General features: G+C 37.0%; 2 protein-coding genes across 2 annotated transcripts in view; both read left to right on the top strand.

The window, feature by feature from the left end:
* The window catches only part of LOC122046972 (exocyst complex component EXO70A1-like), a 55,964-nt gene extending 38,346 nt beyond the window's left edge, over positions 1 to 17,618 (top strand). Inside the window, exon 9 of the mRNA XM_042607959.1 lies at positions 17,538 to 17,618. The gene's annotated coding sequence lies outside the window, so the exon portion shown is untranslated. The remainder of the gene's footprint in view (positions 1 to 17,537) is intronic.
* Positions 1,102 to 18,996, top strand: LOC122046971 (exocyst complex component EXO70A1-like). Its single transcript, XM_042607956.1, has 6 exons — positions 1,102 to 1,320; positions 17,115 to 17,315; positions 17,392 to 17,491; positions 17,930 to 18,042; positions 18,114 to 18,260; positions 18,601 to 18,996. Exons 1-6 carry the CDS (start codon positions 1,151 to 1,153, stop codon positions 18,731 to 18,733), a joined length of 864 nt encoding a protein of 287 aa, XP_042463890.1. The 5' UTR covers positions 1,102 to 1,150; the 3' UTR covers positions 18,734 to 18,996.
* Positions 18,997 to 19,147: the final 151 nt, after the last annotated feature.

Here is a 19,147-nt window from a genome sequence, read left to right as displayed (position 1 = left end):
ATGATCTTCATTTATTTATTTTTATTACTTTGACTTTGTTCCACTGTTCTTCAATTATATGTTCCTTAGTCAACATGGCCATAATGTTTTCTTTTCTGTTACTTACAAAATATTTCATATTCTCGTACTAAGCAAGATTTTCTATTTAATTGAATCCTTTTTTTTTGTCATTTGAGTTATCCTTCTTCAATTAATATTTATTAGATTCTAATGTAAGGGAAGTTGATGCAAGCATTGGCTTAATTTTTTGCCTTGACTAGTGGCTGTAGTAGAACACCAATCTTGATAGACGGATCATTTATTGAAATAAATATTGTGATATTCTTTTCACCTCAACCCTCTTGTATGTTGCAAAATACATGTACAATGGTGTTTAAATTTCAAATTGATTGCTAATTAAGCGGACACAGTCATGTCTGTATTTTACCATTGCAACAGGCTTTCTAATATTTAAATTGTTGTTAGTTTGTCTTACATTATTGGGCAACACTTAAAACACTTTATTTCTGATAAGTTCCCACAGAATATCTGTTCCTGCATCTGCAATTTGAATACAAAAGGAACCCAGAAAATCAGTTCTTACAAAATTGTTATTCCTTCACAGTCCTGCTTAATTTATTCATTTATCAGTCTTAATAATACTCCTTTATTCTTTAAAAAATTGCTTTCTTTTTCTTTCGCAAATTCCATTCTGCAAAACTCAACACTATTGGTTGAACTCCTAGGCAAATGAGACTTAACATCAGCTGCACTAAGTTTTTTTTTTGCAATACTTATCCTACAAGAATATATTTCTTATTCCTTGTCAACATCTGTGATTCCAACATATAATTAGTTGAAGTCCTAGGCAAATGAGACTTAACATTAGTTGCAATACTTAGTTTTCTTTGCAATACTTATCCTACAAGAATATTTTTCTTATTCCTTGTCAACATCTCTGATCCAACATATTATTAGTAGAACTCCTAGGCAAATGAGACTTAACATTAGTTGCATTACTTATACATCAATCTCACATTTTCTTTTCTGTAATGTAGTGGCTGGATTTTTGTTGTGTCATTCTTCACACAATATACAACTATGAACCTAATATATTTGTGCATTTTTTTATCAGATTGAATCAATATTTGAGGGGAAGGCTTGCTCTGGGATGCGGAATTCTGCATTTACTTTGACAAGGCACTTGGCACAAACTGCACAAGAGACGTTTGGTGATTTTCAGGAAGCTGTTGAAAAGGATGCTTCAAAAACATTTATTGCTGATGGAACTGTCCACCCATTGACCAGCTATGTCATCAACTATGTGAAGTTTCTGTTTGAGTATGTTTCTTCTTTTTTACTTTAGCTATCAAAAGTTTCCTTAACTATGCTTTTGCAGATATGATTCTTTGAAAATTAGGCACTATTTAATAATTGCCAGTCCGTTTCTGTCATTTTTTTTTCATTTTAAAGTGTTTTTTTAGTTTTCATTGTTCTTACTGCATATTTCCATTAGTAATGTTTCAATTTCTTCAGATTAGTTATTTTACCTTTAAGTGCTGCTTGTGGCAAGTTTACTAATCAAGAGCATCCAAATTCTATATATATTCCAAAGAGAGTTTAGACAACTTACCTATCCTTATGCAACTCATCTTTTCTAATTTGGATATCTGATTTTGTATGGATGTGTTTGCACGTGTAACCAGTTTTTCTTTGTTTGTCAGCATTGAATCTTGTTTTTTGGAATTCTTTATTTTCTATCAACCAAATAAATCTTATAGATCATCATCTTTGTATGACTAACATTGTACATGTTTAAAACTGTCAGACATTCTGATTCTATTCAAGGTTTTATTACCACTTGTGTGACAATCTAAATAATTAGTTGGGAAGTTAAAGGCAGGAATACATGATACATCACGTGATAAAATGCCACTGGAGAACAATAAATGGATGTCTACTAGTACGTAGATTTATGGCTTTGCAGTGATCCTTAGTTGATTATTATTTACAAATTCTTACATAGTGGTTAACTGGTGTTAAAGGTCATTAAGATTGATGACCTATGAGTATCCAATTAAATTTGTCTTTAATATGTAAGTCACTCCTCATCACTTAACGATCCAAATCTTAATCTATTTGTTCTTTAGGTTTTGACTTGATCTCCTGCTGAACTTAACATCGCTCGACCCAAGTCACCTTAAGTTATTAATTCCATTAAATATTAATTTCCATAAGATCTGACGACGCGAGGCACACGGCCTTCGGATACGGGAGCAACCACCACCGACTAGACAAAACCTTTAATAAAGCTAATATTTAATTTCCTAAAATAACTTTAGGTTAACCAAAAGGAACAATCAAATCACAAGGAAAAGAAAGAAACAAAGAACACAACTCGAAAACATATTCGAAATTCTAGAACGAAGCCTCTTGTATTCGGTATTATTTCCATAAATAACTAGATGATGGAAATAGAAATTACTAGTTATACCTTCAAGAAAAACCTCTCGATCTTCTACCGATTCCTCTTCTAACCTCGGACGTCAGTGGGCAACGATCTTCCGAGACGAGAAACCACCAATCACCTTCTTCTCCTCCTAGCTAGGTTCGCCAACAAAGAGGAAGCTTCACCAAGGAAGAAAACAAAATACTAACCAAGCTCCAAGAGATGCTAGCTTTCTCCTTCTTCTTCTTCTTCTCCGAGTAGTATCCGCCACCACAAGAGCTCCAATGAAGGGGAGGGTTCGCCACCACAAGAGGAAGAGAGGGAGAGGTTGGCCGCCACACCAAGGAACAAAAGAGGAGAGGAATAATAGATGTCAGATTCATAAGGCACCTCACCCTTCTTTTATTCTCGGTTTAGGCAAATTAGGAAATTTAATTACAATAAATTTTCCTTAATTTCGACATGATTTAATTGAGAAATAAAATAAAATTTCCAATTAATTTCAAGTGGTCTACCACATATTGGAAAACAAAGAGGACAAGTTTTAATCAACAATTAAAACTTCCTAATTGTTTCCTAAATTTTAAAAATAAAATTTCTTTAAAATCTCTTCACGGTCGATAAAGGAATTTCTATAATTTTAATTTTATCAACACGTGAATAATTTTAAAGAAAAATAAAATATCTCTCCAATCTATAAATAAGGAAAGAGATCTAATCTCTTTCTTTAATCTTTGTAGATCTTTTACAAGAGAGATATTTTAATTTTAATTCTCTTTAAAATATATCTTCCACATAATAATAAAATTAAAATTAAATTTCTTTTTTATTTATTCGTCGGCCCTACTAGCTGGGTCTGCTAGGGCCCACCAATTTTATACCCAGCCACTTAGCTGCTCCCAAGCTACTACGCCCCCACTGGGTATGTATATAGTGGTATAACTCATAAATAAGAGGCTACGATAGGACCGAGAGGAGGAATTGTTTTCGTCTCCCGATAAAATTACATCCCGTGTTCGCCCAACACACAACTTAATTTTATCAACGATAATTCATTCCACTAGAGACTATCATCAACTACTGCACCAATCCCAAATTACATTTTGGGCTCCTTCATATAAGTGTGTTAGTCTCCCTGTTTAAGATATCGAACGTCCACCAATTAAGTTATCGACAACTCATTTAATTAATGCCTAAGTCCAAGAGTAGTACCACTCAACCTTATCGCCACGTTTGACCAAGTCCACCCTGTGGTTTAACATGACAATCCCATGAGCTCTCTGGGGACATTATCAACCTAGTATCTCTAGGACACGCTTCCTTCTATAATCAACAACACACTATAAGTGATACCATTTCCAACTTATCGGTTTATCGATTCATCGAACTAAATCTCACCCATCGATAAATTAAAGAAATAAATATCAAACATATGTTATTATATTAGATTAAGAGCACACTTCCATAATAACCGAGGTCTTTGTCCTTTATAAAGTCAAGATAAAAGAAACGACCTAAATGGTCCCACTCATACACTCGAGTGTACTAGTGTAATTATATAGTCAAGATAAACTAATACCAATTACACTACGACCCTCTAATGGTTCGTCTTTCCATTTTAGTCGTGAACTACTTATAATTTATAAGGTACCGATAATATCATCTTCCGATGCGACACCACATACTATGTTATCTACAATATAAATTAAACGAACAACTACAAATAAACGTAGACAATTCGACCAAATGTGATTCTTTATTCATAACGAATGTTTACAAAGCTTAGCTTTCAAGATACACCCAACAATCTCCCACTTATACTAACGACTAAGTCGCCATATCTTCTACCATACATCCGATTCCCATTCCTCCACACGCCGATCGAAAGCTTTCACGAAGGGCCTTAGTGAAAGGATCCGCCAGTTATCCATCAATCTTGGCGATGACAACTCTCCTCGCTTACGATATCTCGTAGTGGTACTTACGCCTATATGTTTACCGCTTTACGAGCTCGTGGTTCCTTCGAAGTTCAAATCAAGATCACTATTATCACAATAAATTGTGATGATTTGGGCAAACCAGAATCACATCTAAGTCCATTGAAAGTTCCCGAGCCATCGCTTTAATCGCCTCGAGGTCTACATACTCGCCACGGTCGAGTCCAAATACATCATGCTAAAACACATACCGATGTAGATTTCATCATATCCCTATCTCGATCGAAATCAATCAGATAACCCATGTGGAGCTGATCATCCGCTGTAAACTAGCATATAATCTCTAGTCCTTCTCGTACTTTAATATACGCTTTACATCAACGTCCTCGTCCAGGTTACTCGATATCTCGACCACGCCCACGAAAAGATATCGTGTCTCGACATAAGATTGCATACATTAGCTTCCTACAACCAAGCATAAGGAACTGCTTTCACGTCCTCTATCTCTTTGATGTCTTCGAGACATCTCTTTAGATAGAGCTACTCCACGCCTAAAAGGTAAGAAACCTTTCGAATCCTCGACGCTAAAACGAACAAGGATCAGATCTATATAGCTTCGATGACACAATATTCTTTTCACGATCCCTTATAATTGATCCCAAGAATGTGCACATCTCCCAAGTCCTTCATATCAAATTGTTCGACAACCATACCCTTACGCCCACCTCGACATCATTGCCAATTAACAAAATATCATCTACGATAGTACAAGAAATACCACACTTCTTTTATATACAAGACTCATCCGGACTTCAATAAATCCATACGACCGGATTACTTCATTAAACCGGATGTTCCAAGACTGAAGTTGCTTTCACCATAAATGGACCGATCGAGCTCAGACACTAGATGCTCTTTCGTTTTTCAACGAACCCTTCCGTGCTTTCATATGAATGTTCTCTTCAAGACTTCCATTAAGGAAAGTCGTTGACATCCATTCGCCAAATCTCATAATCCATACGAGCAAGAATGGATAAGAGTATCCTAAGCATGACTACCGGAAAAGGTCTCTCATAATCGATTCCCCTTTTCGAGTGTACCGCAACAAGCCCAGCCAAGGTTTCTACCTTCCGTCCGTCCTCTTTCCTTTCAGATCCACTGCATCCAATTTTACACCATCAGTGGTTCTACAAGCTCCTGCACCTTATTAGAGTACATAGACTCTATTTCGAATTCATCGCCGCCAAGACGCCGATCAGATCTCGAGCTTCGTCATACGATCGGGGATCGTGTTCACATCCGGATCAAGTCCCAAGACTCTCCCAAAACACGAATCTCTCAGTCGCTCACAACCTCCCACTACGAGGCACCGCCTGCGTCAGGTATCGCGACACGCATTTAGCCTCGGTACTTCATCTTGCATCGCTGGCATCAAGTATACGCCCTCTAAGTTCTTCTAAACGACTTTACATCGGGTTTCAGGATCCATTATATAGTCTTCTAAAAACTGGGCATTGGTGCTAACAATGACCTTCCGGTCTTTAGACTATAAAATAAACCACCTTCGCTCCTTCGATATCCTACAAACACGCCGAACTTCATTTGAGATTCTAACTTATCAAGATCTCGTTTCAAAGACACGTCGGACTACCCCAACCGAATATGCCTTAGATCGGGTTTTCACCATTCCACAACCCCTGGAGAGTAAGAAACGATTTGAAGGTACTAAGTTCGTAACGATAATCTTTCCAGAGCATATCCCCAAACGAACTCGTAATTCAATAACTCATCATCGATCTAACCATCTCCATAAGAGTCCTATTCCTTCGCTCGCTACACCATTCTGTTGGGGTGTTCCAGGTGCATGCCTCTGATAAGTAATTCCTAAACCTCCTAAGAGGTATTCGCCACCACGATCGATCAGAGTGTCTTGATACTTTTACCTAATCGCTTCTCCACATCACCCAGATTCTTCGAACTCACAAAGCATCTCGATCATACAAGCATTAGGTAAACGTATCCATATCTCAATAATCGCTCACAAAGAGACAAAATATTCAAAACCTCCTCTCGCTTGGACATAAGGACCACACAAATCGAGTGAACCAACTCTAACACTTCTTGCTCTATACCCTCCTTAAACGACCTCTTGGTCATTTTACCTTCTAAGAAGATTCACAAGTTGGAAAATTTTCCAACCTAATGAACTCAAAAGTCCATCCGCTATAAGCCTCAATCCTACTTAAATTAATACGACCAAGTCTTAGATGCCAAAGATACGCTTGGTTCATTTCGAAGGTTCTTTTCTCTTATTAGAATTGTAAGACGAGTTATAAATTTCCATGTTTTGCTTTGTGGAAGAAATTGATTTAAAATATATTGCCAACTAATGCACCGTAACGTATAATCACTTTATTTCTTTTAATAACTACATCACATCGAAAGAAACTGAATATCCATCTAAAACAGTTTAGAAACTGAAATTAAATTCTTTCTAAAACTGGGTACATAAAGACAATTTCTTAAAACCAAATTTCTATTTCTACTAAAAGACAAGTAGACGCCTCCCATCGCAATGCCACCTTAAGTAGATCGCTTACGTAGACTTGAATCTCCCTTCGATAATGGGTTTCTGAACCCCGTAAGGAATCGCAGACACGATCATGGCTCGTGATTCTACACACCTTGGTAGATAACACCGCTAAACATGTTTCAACAACTGTAGTATGAGATATACCTTTGTTCTTACGAGATACCGCCTTCCAATGTCCCGCCGTCATAGATGAAGCATCTTTTCTGGCTTCTTCATTCCAAATTTTAAATCCTGACTGAGATTTATTCACTTTCACGAACCATTGCTTTCTTCTTCTTTCCTTCTTGTAAGGTAACCATTTTTAGATAGTGAATTTGAGCATCATGACTAAATAACCTTCATTTAAGTTCCGCAAGAGTTCCCCAATGAATAAACTTTATTCATATTATAGTTCAGCAACCGCTCAAAACTTAGGTAGGTTCGAGGATCATATCGATCCGGGTTTCCCATCAATTTCTCCTCCAAGGATCTCAGATTGCCTGTATAAGCCATCATCTTTGGATACGATCCACAGGAGTACCTCTCGCACGGTGGTCGCCATTATCTTTCTCACGGCTTCGCTTTGAAGCCCTATCCCGACGACCAAAGAGTTCCTCGAGATTGTTCACGATATCATAGTCGTTGTAAATCTGACGTCGATGTTGCAATACATTCGATATCAAGCCAAAATGTAACACCGCCGCCATCTCATCTGCTTTTACCCATTTCCTGATATTCAATCTCCTCTCGGTAGATTCACCAAGAGTGCACTGTGGCAACGCCACCAAGACAAATTTATAAATTTCAAAAGAAGAACAATGTCCGTGTTTCTTTTCCAATCTATGAAGTTAGTCCAAGAAGTCTATTTCATTAAGTACGACGGATGTTTAAAGACATCCTAAGAATCACAAATAACTTTCGGTCGAACTAAATTTAGAATAATATCGATTCCTCAAACAATACTATTTTAAATTAACCAACACCTTAAAACACCGTGAATTTTGTATGCCACGTTAATGTGGACGATACAAATTCAACATTCGAAAAGGAGGGTTTTAACCCATTAATTTTATTATCTTGTCAACCTAACTTTTGACAAATAAAATTAATAGTTGGTATTATTCGTCACACAAATAATAGCAGTGACTCCATTGGGAGGATACTATTAGACGTGTCTAAGTGTACACCATTACTTGACACTAAGTCCATTAATAAGATTACGCCCCTTCCGCTGGGATCACACGCTCTTAATTAACTTCCTATAGTCATCCAAAATGGAAGTCTGCTCTAGTGATCCGCAAACAAGTTCATCCGCATGGAGGAAGGCACTCAGAGCCAACGCAAGCTTGTTTCAGATCACTTACAAACCAAGAATGGAGACCACGGGATTTACTTAAAAATCCTCTCCCACTTAGTTATTTATAAACGAGGAATTTTAACTATGCTAGCCTACTAAACTTGTAAACTAACACGCACACACAAGACAATATAAAAGCAATAAATAAAAATCTAATTTTCAACTATTATGGCTTTTATCTTTAATCGTCCTCCAGTTATCATCCGTCACGCCATATTCGCCACCGCCATCGGGTCTAACTGCCGCATCCATCTTGCTCCTAGTTCCACCGCCCGGTCCTGAAGGTTCCACGCATAAGATTCGATCCATGACATTAAATAGAATTTTACATTTTGATCCCATATTCCATAAAAGGAACGTATATGTATCTAGATCAAAATAAAATCCTAATAAAACTAAATACAGCTCTGTATTTTAATACAATCACGCACACACATATAAATGCCCTCGACATGTCCAAGGGTCCAATCACACACATAATTAACTAAAAGCCATAATAGTGGATCCTCAGATCCACAAAGTTAAGACATCCTACTATTATCCCGCCTAAATTATGTATGATACGTGCATAATTAAACTAAATACCAAATACAGAGGCAAAACCCTAGCTCGATACCAATTGTTGCTACTCGGAAAACTTATAGGTTCCACTGTATAAAAATTTTGTACAAAGGTCCGAACCTTTTCCTAGCTATCACGTGTTCTTTTAAATTAAATTTGATCGCCTGGAACTTAACACGCTCGATCCAAAACTTAATCTATTTGTTCTTTTAGGTTTTGACTTGATCTCCGCGGAACTTAACACGTTCGACCCAAGTCACCTTAAGTTATTAATTCCATTAAATATTAATTTCCAAAAGGTTCACAACTTTGAGCGCAGCCGACAACTCGAGAATCATACCACCGACTAGACAAAACCTTTATATAAAGCTAATATTTAATTTCCTAAAATAACTTTAGGTTAACCAAAAGGAACAATCAAATCACAAGGAAAAGAAAGAACAAAAGAACACAACTTCGAAAAACATATTCAAATTCTAGAATCCTCTTGTATTTGGTATTATTTCCATAAATAACTAGATGATGCGGAAATAGAAATTACTAGTTATACCTTGTAGAAAAACCTCGATCTTCTACATTCTCTTCTAACCCCGGACGTTGTGTGGGCAACGATCTTCCGAGACGAGAAACCACCAATCACCTTCTTCTCCTCCTAGCTAGGTTCGCCAACAAAGAGGAAGCTTCACCAAGGAAGAAAACAAAATACTAACCAAGCTCCAAGAGACGCTAGCTTTTCTCCTTCTTCTTCTTCTTCTCCGAGTATCCGCCACCACAAGAGCTCCAATGTAAGGGGGGGGTTCTGCCACCACAAGAGGAAGAGAGGGAGAGGTTCCGCCACACCAAGGAACAAAAGAGGGAGAGAATAATAGATGTTGTATCTCGAAGGCACCCTCACCCTTCTTTTATATTCCTTGGCTAGGTAAATTAGAAATTTAATTACAATAAATTTTCCTTAATTTCCATATGATTTAATTGAGAGAAATAAAATAAAATTTCCCAATTAATTTCATGGCCGGCCACATCATTGAAAACAAAGAGGACAAGTTTTAATCAACAATTAAAACTTCCTAATTGTTTCCGGAAATTTTAAAAATAAAATTTCTCTTTAAAATCTCTTCACGGTTGATAAAAGGAATTTCTATAATTTTAATTTTATCAACACGTGAATAATTTTAAAGAAAAATAAAACATCTCTCCAATCTAAATAAGGAAAGAGATCTAATCTCTCTTTTAATCTTTGTAGATCTTTACAAGAGAGATATTTTAATTTTAATTCTCTTTAAAATATATCTTCCACATAATAATAAAATTAAAATTAAATTTCTTTTTATTTAATTTGGGCCCTACTAGCTTGGGTTCAAGCTAGGCCGCCACCAATTTATACCCAGGCCTACTCTAGCTGCTCCCAAGCTAGCTCTATGCGGGTATGTGGTATATGTAACTCATAAATAAGAGGCTACGATAGGGACCAGAGGAGGAATTGGTTTTCCCGATAAAATTACATCCCGTGTTCCGAACATAACTTAATTTTATCAATGATAATTCATTCCACTAGAAACTATCATTCAACTACCGCACCAATCCCAAATTACATTTTGGGCTCCTTCTTACATGAGTGTGTTAGTCTCCTGTTTAAGATATCGAATGTCCACTAATTAAGTGAGTTACGACAACTCATTTAATTAATGTCTAAGTCCAAGAGTAGTACCACTCAACCTTATCGCCATGTCGGACTAAGTCCACTGCAGGGTTTAACATGACAATCCTTATGAGCTCCTCTTGGGGACATTATCAACCTAGTATCTCTAGGACACAGTTTCCTTCTATAATCAACAACACACACTATAAGTGATACCATTTCCCCACTTATCGGGTTTATTGATTCATCGAACTAAATCTCACCCATCGATAAATTAAAGAACTCAATCTCAAACATACGTGCTTGTTATTATATTAGCATTAAGAGCACACACTTCCATAATCACTGAGGTCTTTGTTCCTTTATAAAATCAAGATAAAAGAAACGACCTCAAATGGTCCTACTCAATACACTCTGAGTGTACTAGTGTAATTATATAGTCAAGATAAACTAATACCTAATTACACTACGACCCTCTAATGGTTTGTTCCTTTCCATTTTAGTCGTGAGCTACTGTTTATAATTTATAAGGTACTGATAACATCATCTTCTGTATGTGACACCACATACTATGTTATCTACAATATAAATTAAATGAACAACTACAAACAAATGTAGACAATTTGACCAAATGTGATTCTTTATTCATAATGAATGTTTACAAAGCTTAGGCTTTCAGTATACACTCCAACAGTTAACTGGTGTTAAAGGTCATTAAGATTGATGACCTATGAGTATCCAATTAAATTTGTCTTTAATATGTAAGTCACTCCTTTTCACCTAAGGATTGAAATCTTGTATATTTTCAGTCGAGGCAGAATTTATCATTCCACCTACAGATAAAACATGGCATAATGTTTTCATAGGCATTTCATAGTTGTATTGCTCATGTTGACCGATATCACTTAATGCCAAAACATTGTGGTGTTGGTTTGTGAGGAGGGGGGATGTTGATCCATGTGGTACAAGTTTACGCAGTGGAAGAAGAGAAGCATCCGTGATATGTGTGTTAAGTTGTGAGGAAAAACGACAAAAGATGGTGATAATGTAATTCATCATTTTGTAGGCATAAGAGGAGTCTTAGTGCGAGGGCTCACTTGGAGCATCACAAAAGTGAAGCGGGTGAAGTTATAGTTGAATGGTTGGAATTAATTAATATAATGTTAATCAAATTTATATGGCTCAGTCCAATTAATAAATGTTAATGTGTTGTAGGGTTGAGTATAGTTATCACGGAATTAAGTGATAAATATAAATAAAGGTAAATTATTAGTAATGATAAGATTAAATATCAATTAATTTTATGATTTTATTTTATACTGATAATATAGGCGTGACTAGGATAATAGAATTCTATTTCTACTAGTTATTATAAGTTATATTATTTTTATTTTAAATAAAAAAATATAATCTTGATTATGTTATAACTTTATACTAATACCTATTAACTTTCCATAGAGGTTACTAATAATTATGGTCGCTTGGATTTAATTGACATATTATTGTTTTATTATTAATCAGCATGGTGAAATAACAATTTGAGAGAAAATTAATAGATACTTTCTAGTGATGTAGATAAAATAATATATTTATCAAAGATCATAACTTATTAGCGTACTTATAATCAAGATTCAAAATTTCAAGCAGTGTTGGAAGGGTACTTTTTTTCATATCGTGTCGACATTTAGATCTATGGTACTAGTGGAAAATTAGAGGTGGAAAGAGAAAGGAGATAAATAAAAAGTTCTTAGTTCTAACTTTGTTTTTATTTGAAATGGTACATTTGGGCATTTTCTTGTATGAAGATAAGCTAATTTAAATAAATTTTATCTTGTTTTATCATTGCTAACTAAGCTTTCTTTAGTCTTCCTCTTCCTCGTTTAATGTGGTATTTGTCATAGTTTCACATCATGAGTATTTATTGATCAGTACATATCCATATCATCTTAAATGTGTCTCCTAAAATTATCTCACAATAAGTACAACTATTTTTTCTTTAATGTTCTCATTTTTTATCTTGTCCATCCCCATTTGTCTGCACATCCACCTAAACATTCTCACCCATGCGACTCTCATCTTTTCCTCATGTACTCGAGTCTGAATATTCAACTATATATAATGTAGCAGGTCTAATTATCATTTTGTAAAGTTTTCTTTTAAGTTTTAGAGATTTTTTACGATCACAAAGAATACCTAGCCCTCTCCTCCATTTCAATCATCCTACTTATTTTATGTAGTGTTTTATGTAAGATATCTCTCCACCCCTCTATCCTTTTACAAAAATGATCTTAAATATTTAAAGCTCTCAATTATGGACAATTCGTAAAAAAATTCACTTCTAATGTTTTCCGCCAAGATTTGAATTTAGCATTTATTCCTTAATGTGTCTAAAAAAAATAGCCCGGTGCACGAAGCTCCCGTTATACAGGGTTTTGGGGAAGGATTCCTTGTACGAGCCTTACCTTCTTTTTATAAGAGGCTGTTTCCAAGATTCGAACTCGCGACCTTTTGGTCACAAAGCAACAACTATATCATTACGCCGAGGCTCCCCTTCTTATAAAAGGGCAGTCCGGCGCACGAAGCTCCCGCCATACGGGAACCCGGGAAGGATCCATTATACGTAACCTTACCTTGCTTTTTACAAGAGGTTATTTCTAGGATTCCTTAACATGTCTCATCTACCAAAATAATATTATATGCAAACAACATGATGGCAAAGGCGAATACGCTCGCCTCCAACGCCTTCGCCAACCCGTCCCAGGGCCAACAACACGGAGGAGGTAAATCACGGGCGACTACTAGCCTTTGGAATACTGACTAGCACATATGGGAGACATTTACTTCGGCTTTGCTGAGATTCGAACCCCAGACCTCATGATGGCAATACCTCATGCGCTAGCCACTAGACCCATCCGAGGGGACTCTTGGATGTATCGAGTGAGTTCATTCATGATTAATGTAAAAAGATAGGACTTAGAGATGATCATTAATTTAATTCTATCTTTATGGGAAACATTTCAGTTAATTCATCTAGAGTCTTCACATAAGCTATAAAAATAATATTTTTATTTAAATTCAGTTAAATTTACCTTTTAGCATGCCAAGAGTTGGGTGTTGACTTTAAATGATGCTCATTTAATATGATGGACACAATGACATAACTAACATTGCCTATGCAGAATAGTATTAAGGTTTGGTAATTTATTGGAATGATACATTTTGAATTTTTGTTTGTTTCGCCCGATATGATATGAGATTTCAAACTATGCTTTTAATTATATGATTTATTGTTGTTTTACTAAGTTATAATTATTTTCTTTTAATTAGCCTTGAATCGGTTAATATTCCCTTGAATATAATACCAATATTTTGTATCTTTATAAGCTATTTTAATTAATAGGTTTGGAAAATTGCATCAATATCCCTTGCAAATATGATTGCATATTTGCCATTTTAAAATTTATTTTTACATGATTTAGAACTTGAAAATAACAAAATACTGAATATGCTGATACTCGACCTGGTGAGTGCTGGTAAAATGCTGTTGCTACTGTAAATCTCATTGATTTATGGAATTTGATATTGAAACCATGATGTATAGTAGCTGATGTAGTAATCTTCTGTCCCCGGGGTCATGGTGTCGCGGTAAGACATCAAGGTTGTCATCCAGGCACCCGCGGTTCGAATCCTAGCTACGACGTATTTGCAGGAATTTTTCCTCCAAATGGGGAGCGTAACCAAAGGATGCTGGGCTTCTTAACTCGCGTGCACTTCCCGATTTACCCTGATGGCTGGTGGGAAACTTTCGTGGGGCCGGACCGGACCGGTCATCCCCAGGGATAGTGAATGAGGCTAATTGGTATTATTATTTTTTTGATGTAGTAACCTTCAGCTATAATTGACAGCCCTAAAAGAACATGTCCTCTATCATCAGTTGAGGAGATATATTATCTTTATGGAGCCACCTTCTAGTCCCTCTAGATAGGATATTCTCTAGATAGGACATTGTCACTGTCCCCTCGGGGCGGTGCGGTAGTTAAGGCATGGGGTGTAGTGACATTAGGCCATGAGATCAAAACTTGGCGTGTCCGAGTATGCCTTCCCCCATGCCTTGGTTACTGCACTAATGGTTAGAAGTCACCCGTGATTTACCTCCTCTATGTTGGCCTAGGGATGGATTGACGAGGGCACCGGGGGCAAGCGAATCGACTTTTTTTGCCACATTAGATAGGACATTGTCGTCTTGTCAGTTTAGCTCCCATTAGGTGAAAAGAAATTGTTCCTGATTGACGATTTGGGTATATTGCCCATGACAGACTTGAGATATGAGGATCATGACAACTAATTGTGGTGCAACCTTAGTGCTCCACCCACCATAATCCTTCATCATAACATTCTAAGTGATGTAACCATGTCCTGATCAATGGAGTTGACTTAGCGCTGACTGAAAAATAAAATATTATTGATAAGGAAGAGATGAGTAATGTAGAGTACAATATGAGATAGGATAAGGAGAAAGAGTATAGAGATGATGAATCAGGAAATGAGGAAATGGAGTTAGAGATTTGGATATTTGAGATGGAGATTATTTTTGGGTAGGATAGTTAAAAAAAGAAAGAAAGTATTTTTTAATTATTTTAATAAAGGATTAAAAAGCCCCTTCTAGTTTGTTTTTTAAATAAAAAATATGGGTATTTTGGGGAACATAGATAGAAAAGACAATGGGCTAAGGAGTATGCCAGCCTAGCTAGGTCTTGGGTGATCTAGACTTGCGCCAAGTAGTAGTTTACCGTCCCAACCTATTTGAAACCTCTAGGACTAACTGCTGTGAGGCTAAGCATTTTGGGAAAACCCTCCATATAATGACATTCCGTCTTTTCTTTGTTTGAAGAGGAGCTTACAGTTCGTCGCTTTTTAGAAGATTATGAGAATATGCAACGGAAAACAAACAACCTCAACATGCTAACACAGTAGTTTTTACTTGGTTTGGAGCTGTCGACGACTCCTACTTCAAGGTTCGCACTCGCTGAGTACTTTCGTTGGGCAATCACTATAATCACGAAACAATTACAGAATTTAAGTACAATTACAGGAATTAAATTATACCAATAATACAACTTTGAAAACTTTAGCGCATGTTGTTGGTGCAGCTTTTAGGTATCCCGGAGACCTTTTTGGAGCAGCGGGTGAGTACAAAAGTTGTAGCAATTGATGTTCTGAAGTTGTTGGTCGAAGCCTCCTTTTATAGCCTCGTTCGGGCGTCTGGAGCCCCTCCTGGGCGCCTGGATTGTGCTGATGTGGCAAGCCCTCGTCGAAACATCATTCTCGAAGTTTATCCACCTCCGAGCGCCTGGACCCGGGGGTCTGGACCGTTGACGTGGACCGGGCAATCACTGTGCTCCACCACACCTCGAAGATAAACTTTCCCTTGTCTAGGCGCCTAGAGCAACTCTGGGCGCCCGGACCGCCCGAGTGCCTGACTAGGCACTTGCCTGGGCGCTCCTCGTCAAAACTGGTTCGAGCGTTCGGATCAACTCCAAGCACCCGGAGTCCTAGTGCCCGGATCCGGGCGCTTGGACAACTCTTTCTCGTCTTTCTTTTTCCTATAAAAAAAGAGTTAATCTAGGCAACCATAAGATGTTTATCCTGTAAGATAAAGTTAGTACATTAAGAATATGATCAATTTATGATTTAGATCCTGTCTTACTAAGACCAGGATCTAGTCATGGTCTCAGCTTAGACTTCCCAAATAGCTCTAAGTTGGGTCGCGCTTATAGTCCTACCGGGACTCATCCTCATTGGATCTCTCTCCTCCAGTGACTTACCTCACTTACCATTTACAAACTTCCTTGATGTCAGGTCCCTTGACCTACTAGGACCAACCAATCTGGACTTTAGCCAGTTGTCAACCCAACTGGACTTCCTCTTGCCAGATCTCAACCAATCTGGACTTCTTGCCGGTTATCAACCTAGTTGGACTTTCTGCCTAGTGTTTTGGTCCTCTAGACCTATCAAGTCCTGCACACTTGGTAAAAGGTTGGATAAACAACACATCTAATTTTAACCTATTTGTCATACATCAAAATCTGATTATCAATGCAACTTGCACCAACAGAAACTACAATAAGTGCACTATTCAGGTGGTTATTAGAGATTTTGATCAAGACAGTGAAGTGTTATTTCATGTTAACACAAGAAAGCATCTAAGACCAATATTTTCTTGGTCTAGTGTTAAGCAAGCTAGATGTGAAGGGCTTTCTGTTTGATGTCAAGTATTCAAATCCATATAACACCATTATTAGGATGGGTTTAATTTTGTTGCTTGTGTCACCAAAAAATAGAAACCATATAGTTTTTATGTGGTATATATGTAGGCAAAAGTTAGATAGTTGGCCTGCTTGCTTGCCGACTGGCTTGCATCATAGGCACTAAACTAATTCATGCACAGAATTGGTAAAAATACAACTCACGAGGATAGATCAACAACAAATTCTGAAATTGGTGGATTTGTTTTCTAAAATGCATTTTAGTATGTATCCCTGATTCATGGATACATGACATTATGTTTTTCCCTCCTCACTTTCTTCTGTCTGTCTGAACTTCTAACTGCATTTGTACAGCTATCAGGCGACACTCAAGCAACTTTTTCAGGAGTTTGGACCAGGAGATGGGGCAAGCTCTCAGCTGGCGTCTATAACTATGCGAATTATGCAAGCTCTTCAGAGGAATTTGGATGTGAAATCCAAGATGTACAAAGATACTGCTTTGCAGTATTTATTTCTTATGAATAACATCCATTACATTGTTAAATCTGCACGGAGGTATGTTTTTTTTATGATTTTATGAGATGCATGATAATTCAGGTTTTCTGATTTTTTTAATTATTTTTTTAATTAGGTCAGAAGCAAAAGACTTATTGGGTGATGATTGGATCCAGAGACATCGTAGGATTGTACAACAGAATGCAAATCAATATCGAAGGGTTGCTTGGTCAAAGGTTTGTTCTTATAAGTTGTATAATATTGAACATTGAAGAGGGGTAGGCTTGGTGTCCTGAGGTTGTTCAGTCCTTCCCGAACACGCACACACACTTCTTGGTGTTAGCATTGGATTGGTGTTATGCATCCCACACCATTCCGATCAGGCACCGATACCTGACACTGGACGGGATTACCTTGCATCACAATATCATAGTGTTGTAGCAGCATCTTGGTGGTTGGCATTAGTTCGACTAACAATTCTTTTGGATAATTGCTATTATATTGTTTGCATTACAATTACAGGCGGAACCATGCATGGCTTGATGCTTCTAAATTGATAATATGCATCTTTTTTATTTACTTTATTTTTTGAAAAAAGAAACTGACACTAATAATCAGATAGTTTTTCATCCATTTCTTGCTGTATGATTTTTCCAATTTGGGCAATTTCACAGATATTGCAGACCCTCTCAGCCCAAGGTCTGTCTTCGTCGGGAGGTAGTGGTGTGCCAGGGATTGAAGGTGGTGGTAGCAGTGGTTTGGTTCCAAAAGCTATACTGAAGGATAGGTTGGTTCTATATTTTCTTTTTAAGTGACAAATCAATGATGTTACACACCAATTGCCTTTCTTGTTGCCAGGTTCAAATCGTTCAACATGCAGTTTGAGGAGCTATGCATGAGACAATGTGAGTGGACAGTACCTGATCAAGAGTTGCGTGAATCATTGAGGCTTGCAGTCGCTGAGGTTCTCTTACCGGCATATCGATCTTTCTTAAAACGGTTTGGGTATGTTCTCAGCAACAAAGAACAATATATAATAATGCTTCCACTTTATCCATTTGAAATAACAGATTTCTTGTCATTTATTCCTCTGAATCCCATAATTTTCAGCTTCACATGGACATGACTACGTATAGAATCTAATCATCTCTTTTTTATATATATTTTTCCTTTCGAGGTATTGCAAACTTCTATATTTGTATTTATTAGGAGATGATTTCCAAAACAGAAAATATACTAGGTTAGCACTGCATATGAAGTTTTGTAAACCTAATGGTATTAATATAATATCGGTTAATTACTTCTACATCCTTATCGGTTAATTACTTCTACATCCTTGTGTCAGGCCGCTGCTCGAGAATGGAAAGAATCCGTCAAGATACATCAAATATAGTCCAGAAAATCTTGAGACAAAGTTGGGCGAATTGTTCGAGGGGCAGTCAGCAGCAGCAAAGACAACGACAGAGACCAGGCGATAAATTCTGTACAAACTACGAGTTCTTTGAACAGATCATATTACTTCCTGAGTAGATGCACATGTTGCTTTCATAAAAGCGACGCTCAGTTTTTTTAGCTCCTGTACGTTGCCTTCGCCTGTCTCATTTGACAGATTCGGCGGCCCGGATCTTAAAACCAGCGTCGGCTCTTTTTTCGTTTCTATAGACGCGCAATTGCGTACATTTTATACGGGCAGAGCTGTAAATGAACTGGACGGCTGTGAATTATATTTATTGGTGTATGTCTGTTTAATAAATTTATTTATTAACTTGAAAAAAAAATATATATTTTTTTTTCATCATACGGCAAGGACACCATCCCTCCAAAACAACACACTTCTGACGTTTACCGCCTAAATGCAGGCCAAGAATGTTGCATTGAACATATTTAAACTT

Source organism: Zingiber officinale, chromosome 2B, assembly GCF_018446385.1.
Source record: "Zingiber officinale cultivar Zhangliang chromosome 2B, Zo_v1.1, whole genome shotgun sequence".
Lineage (NCBI taxonomy): Eukaryota > Viridiplantae > Streptophyta > Magnoliopsida > Zingiberales > Zingiberaceae > Zingiber > Zingiber officinale.
This window is presented reverse-complemented; position numbering and strand designations above follow the sequence as displayed.

What these genes read in the sequence shown, in the direction of transcription:
- LOC122046971 (XM_042607956.1), top strand. Translation starts at nt 1,151, where the DNA reads ATGCGGAATTCTGCATTTACTTTGACAAGGCACTTGGCACAAACTGCA. An exon ending in TATGTGAAGTTTCTGTTTGA is followed by an intron (nt 1,321 to 17,114) that starts GTATGTTTCTTC and finishes GCATTTGTACAG; the next exon opens with CTATCAGGCGACACTCAAGC. An exon ending in ATTGTTAAATCTGCACGGAG is followed by an intron (nt 17,316 to 17,391) that starts GTATGTTTTTTT and finishes TTTTTTAATTAG; the next exon opens with GTCAGAAGCAAAAGACTTAT.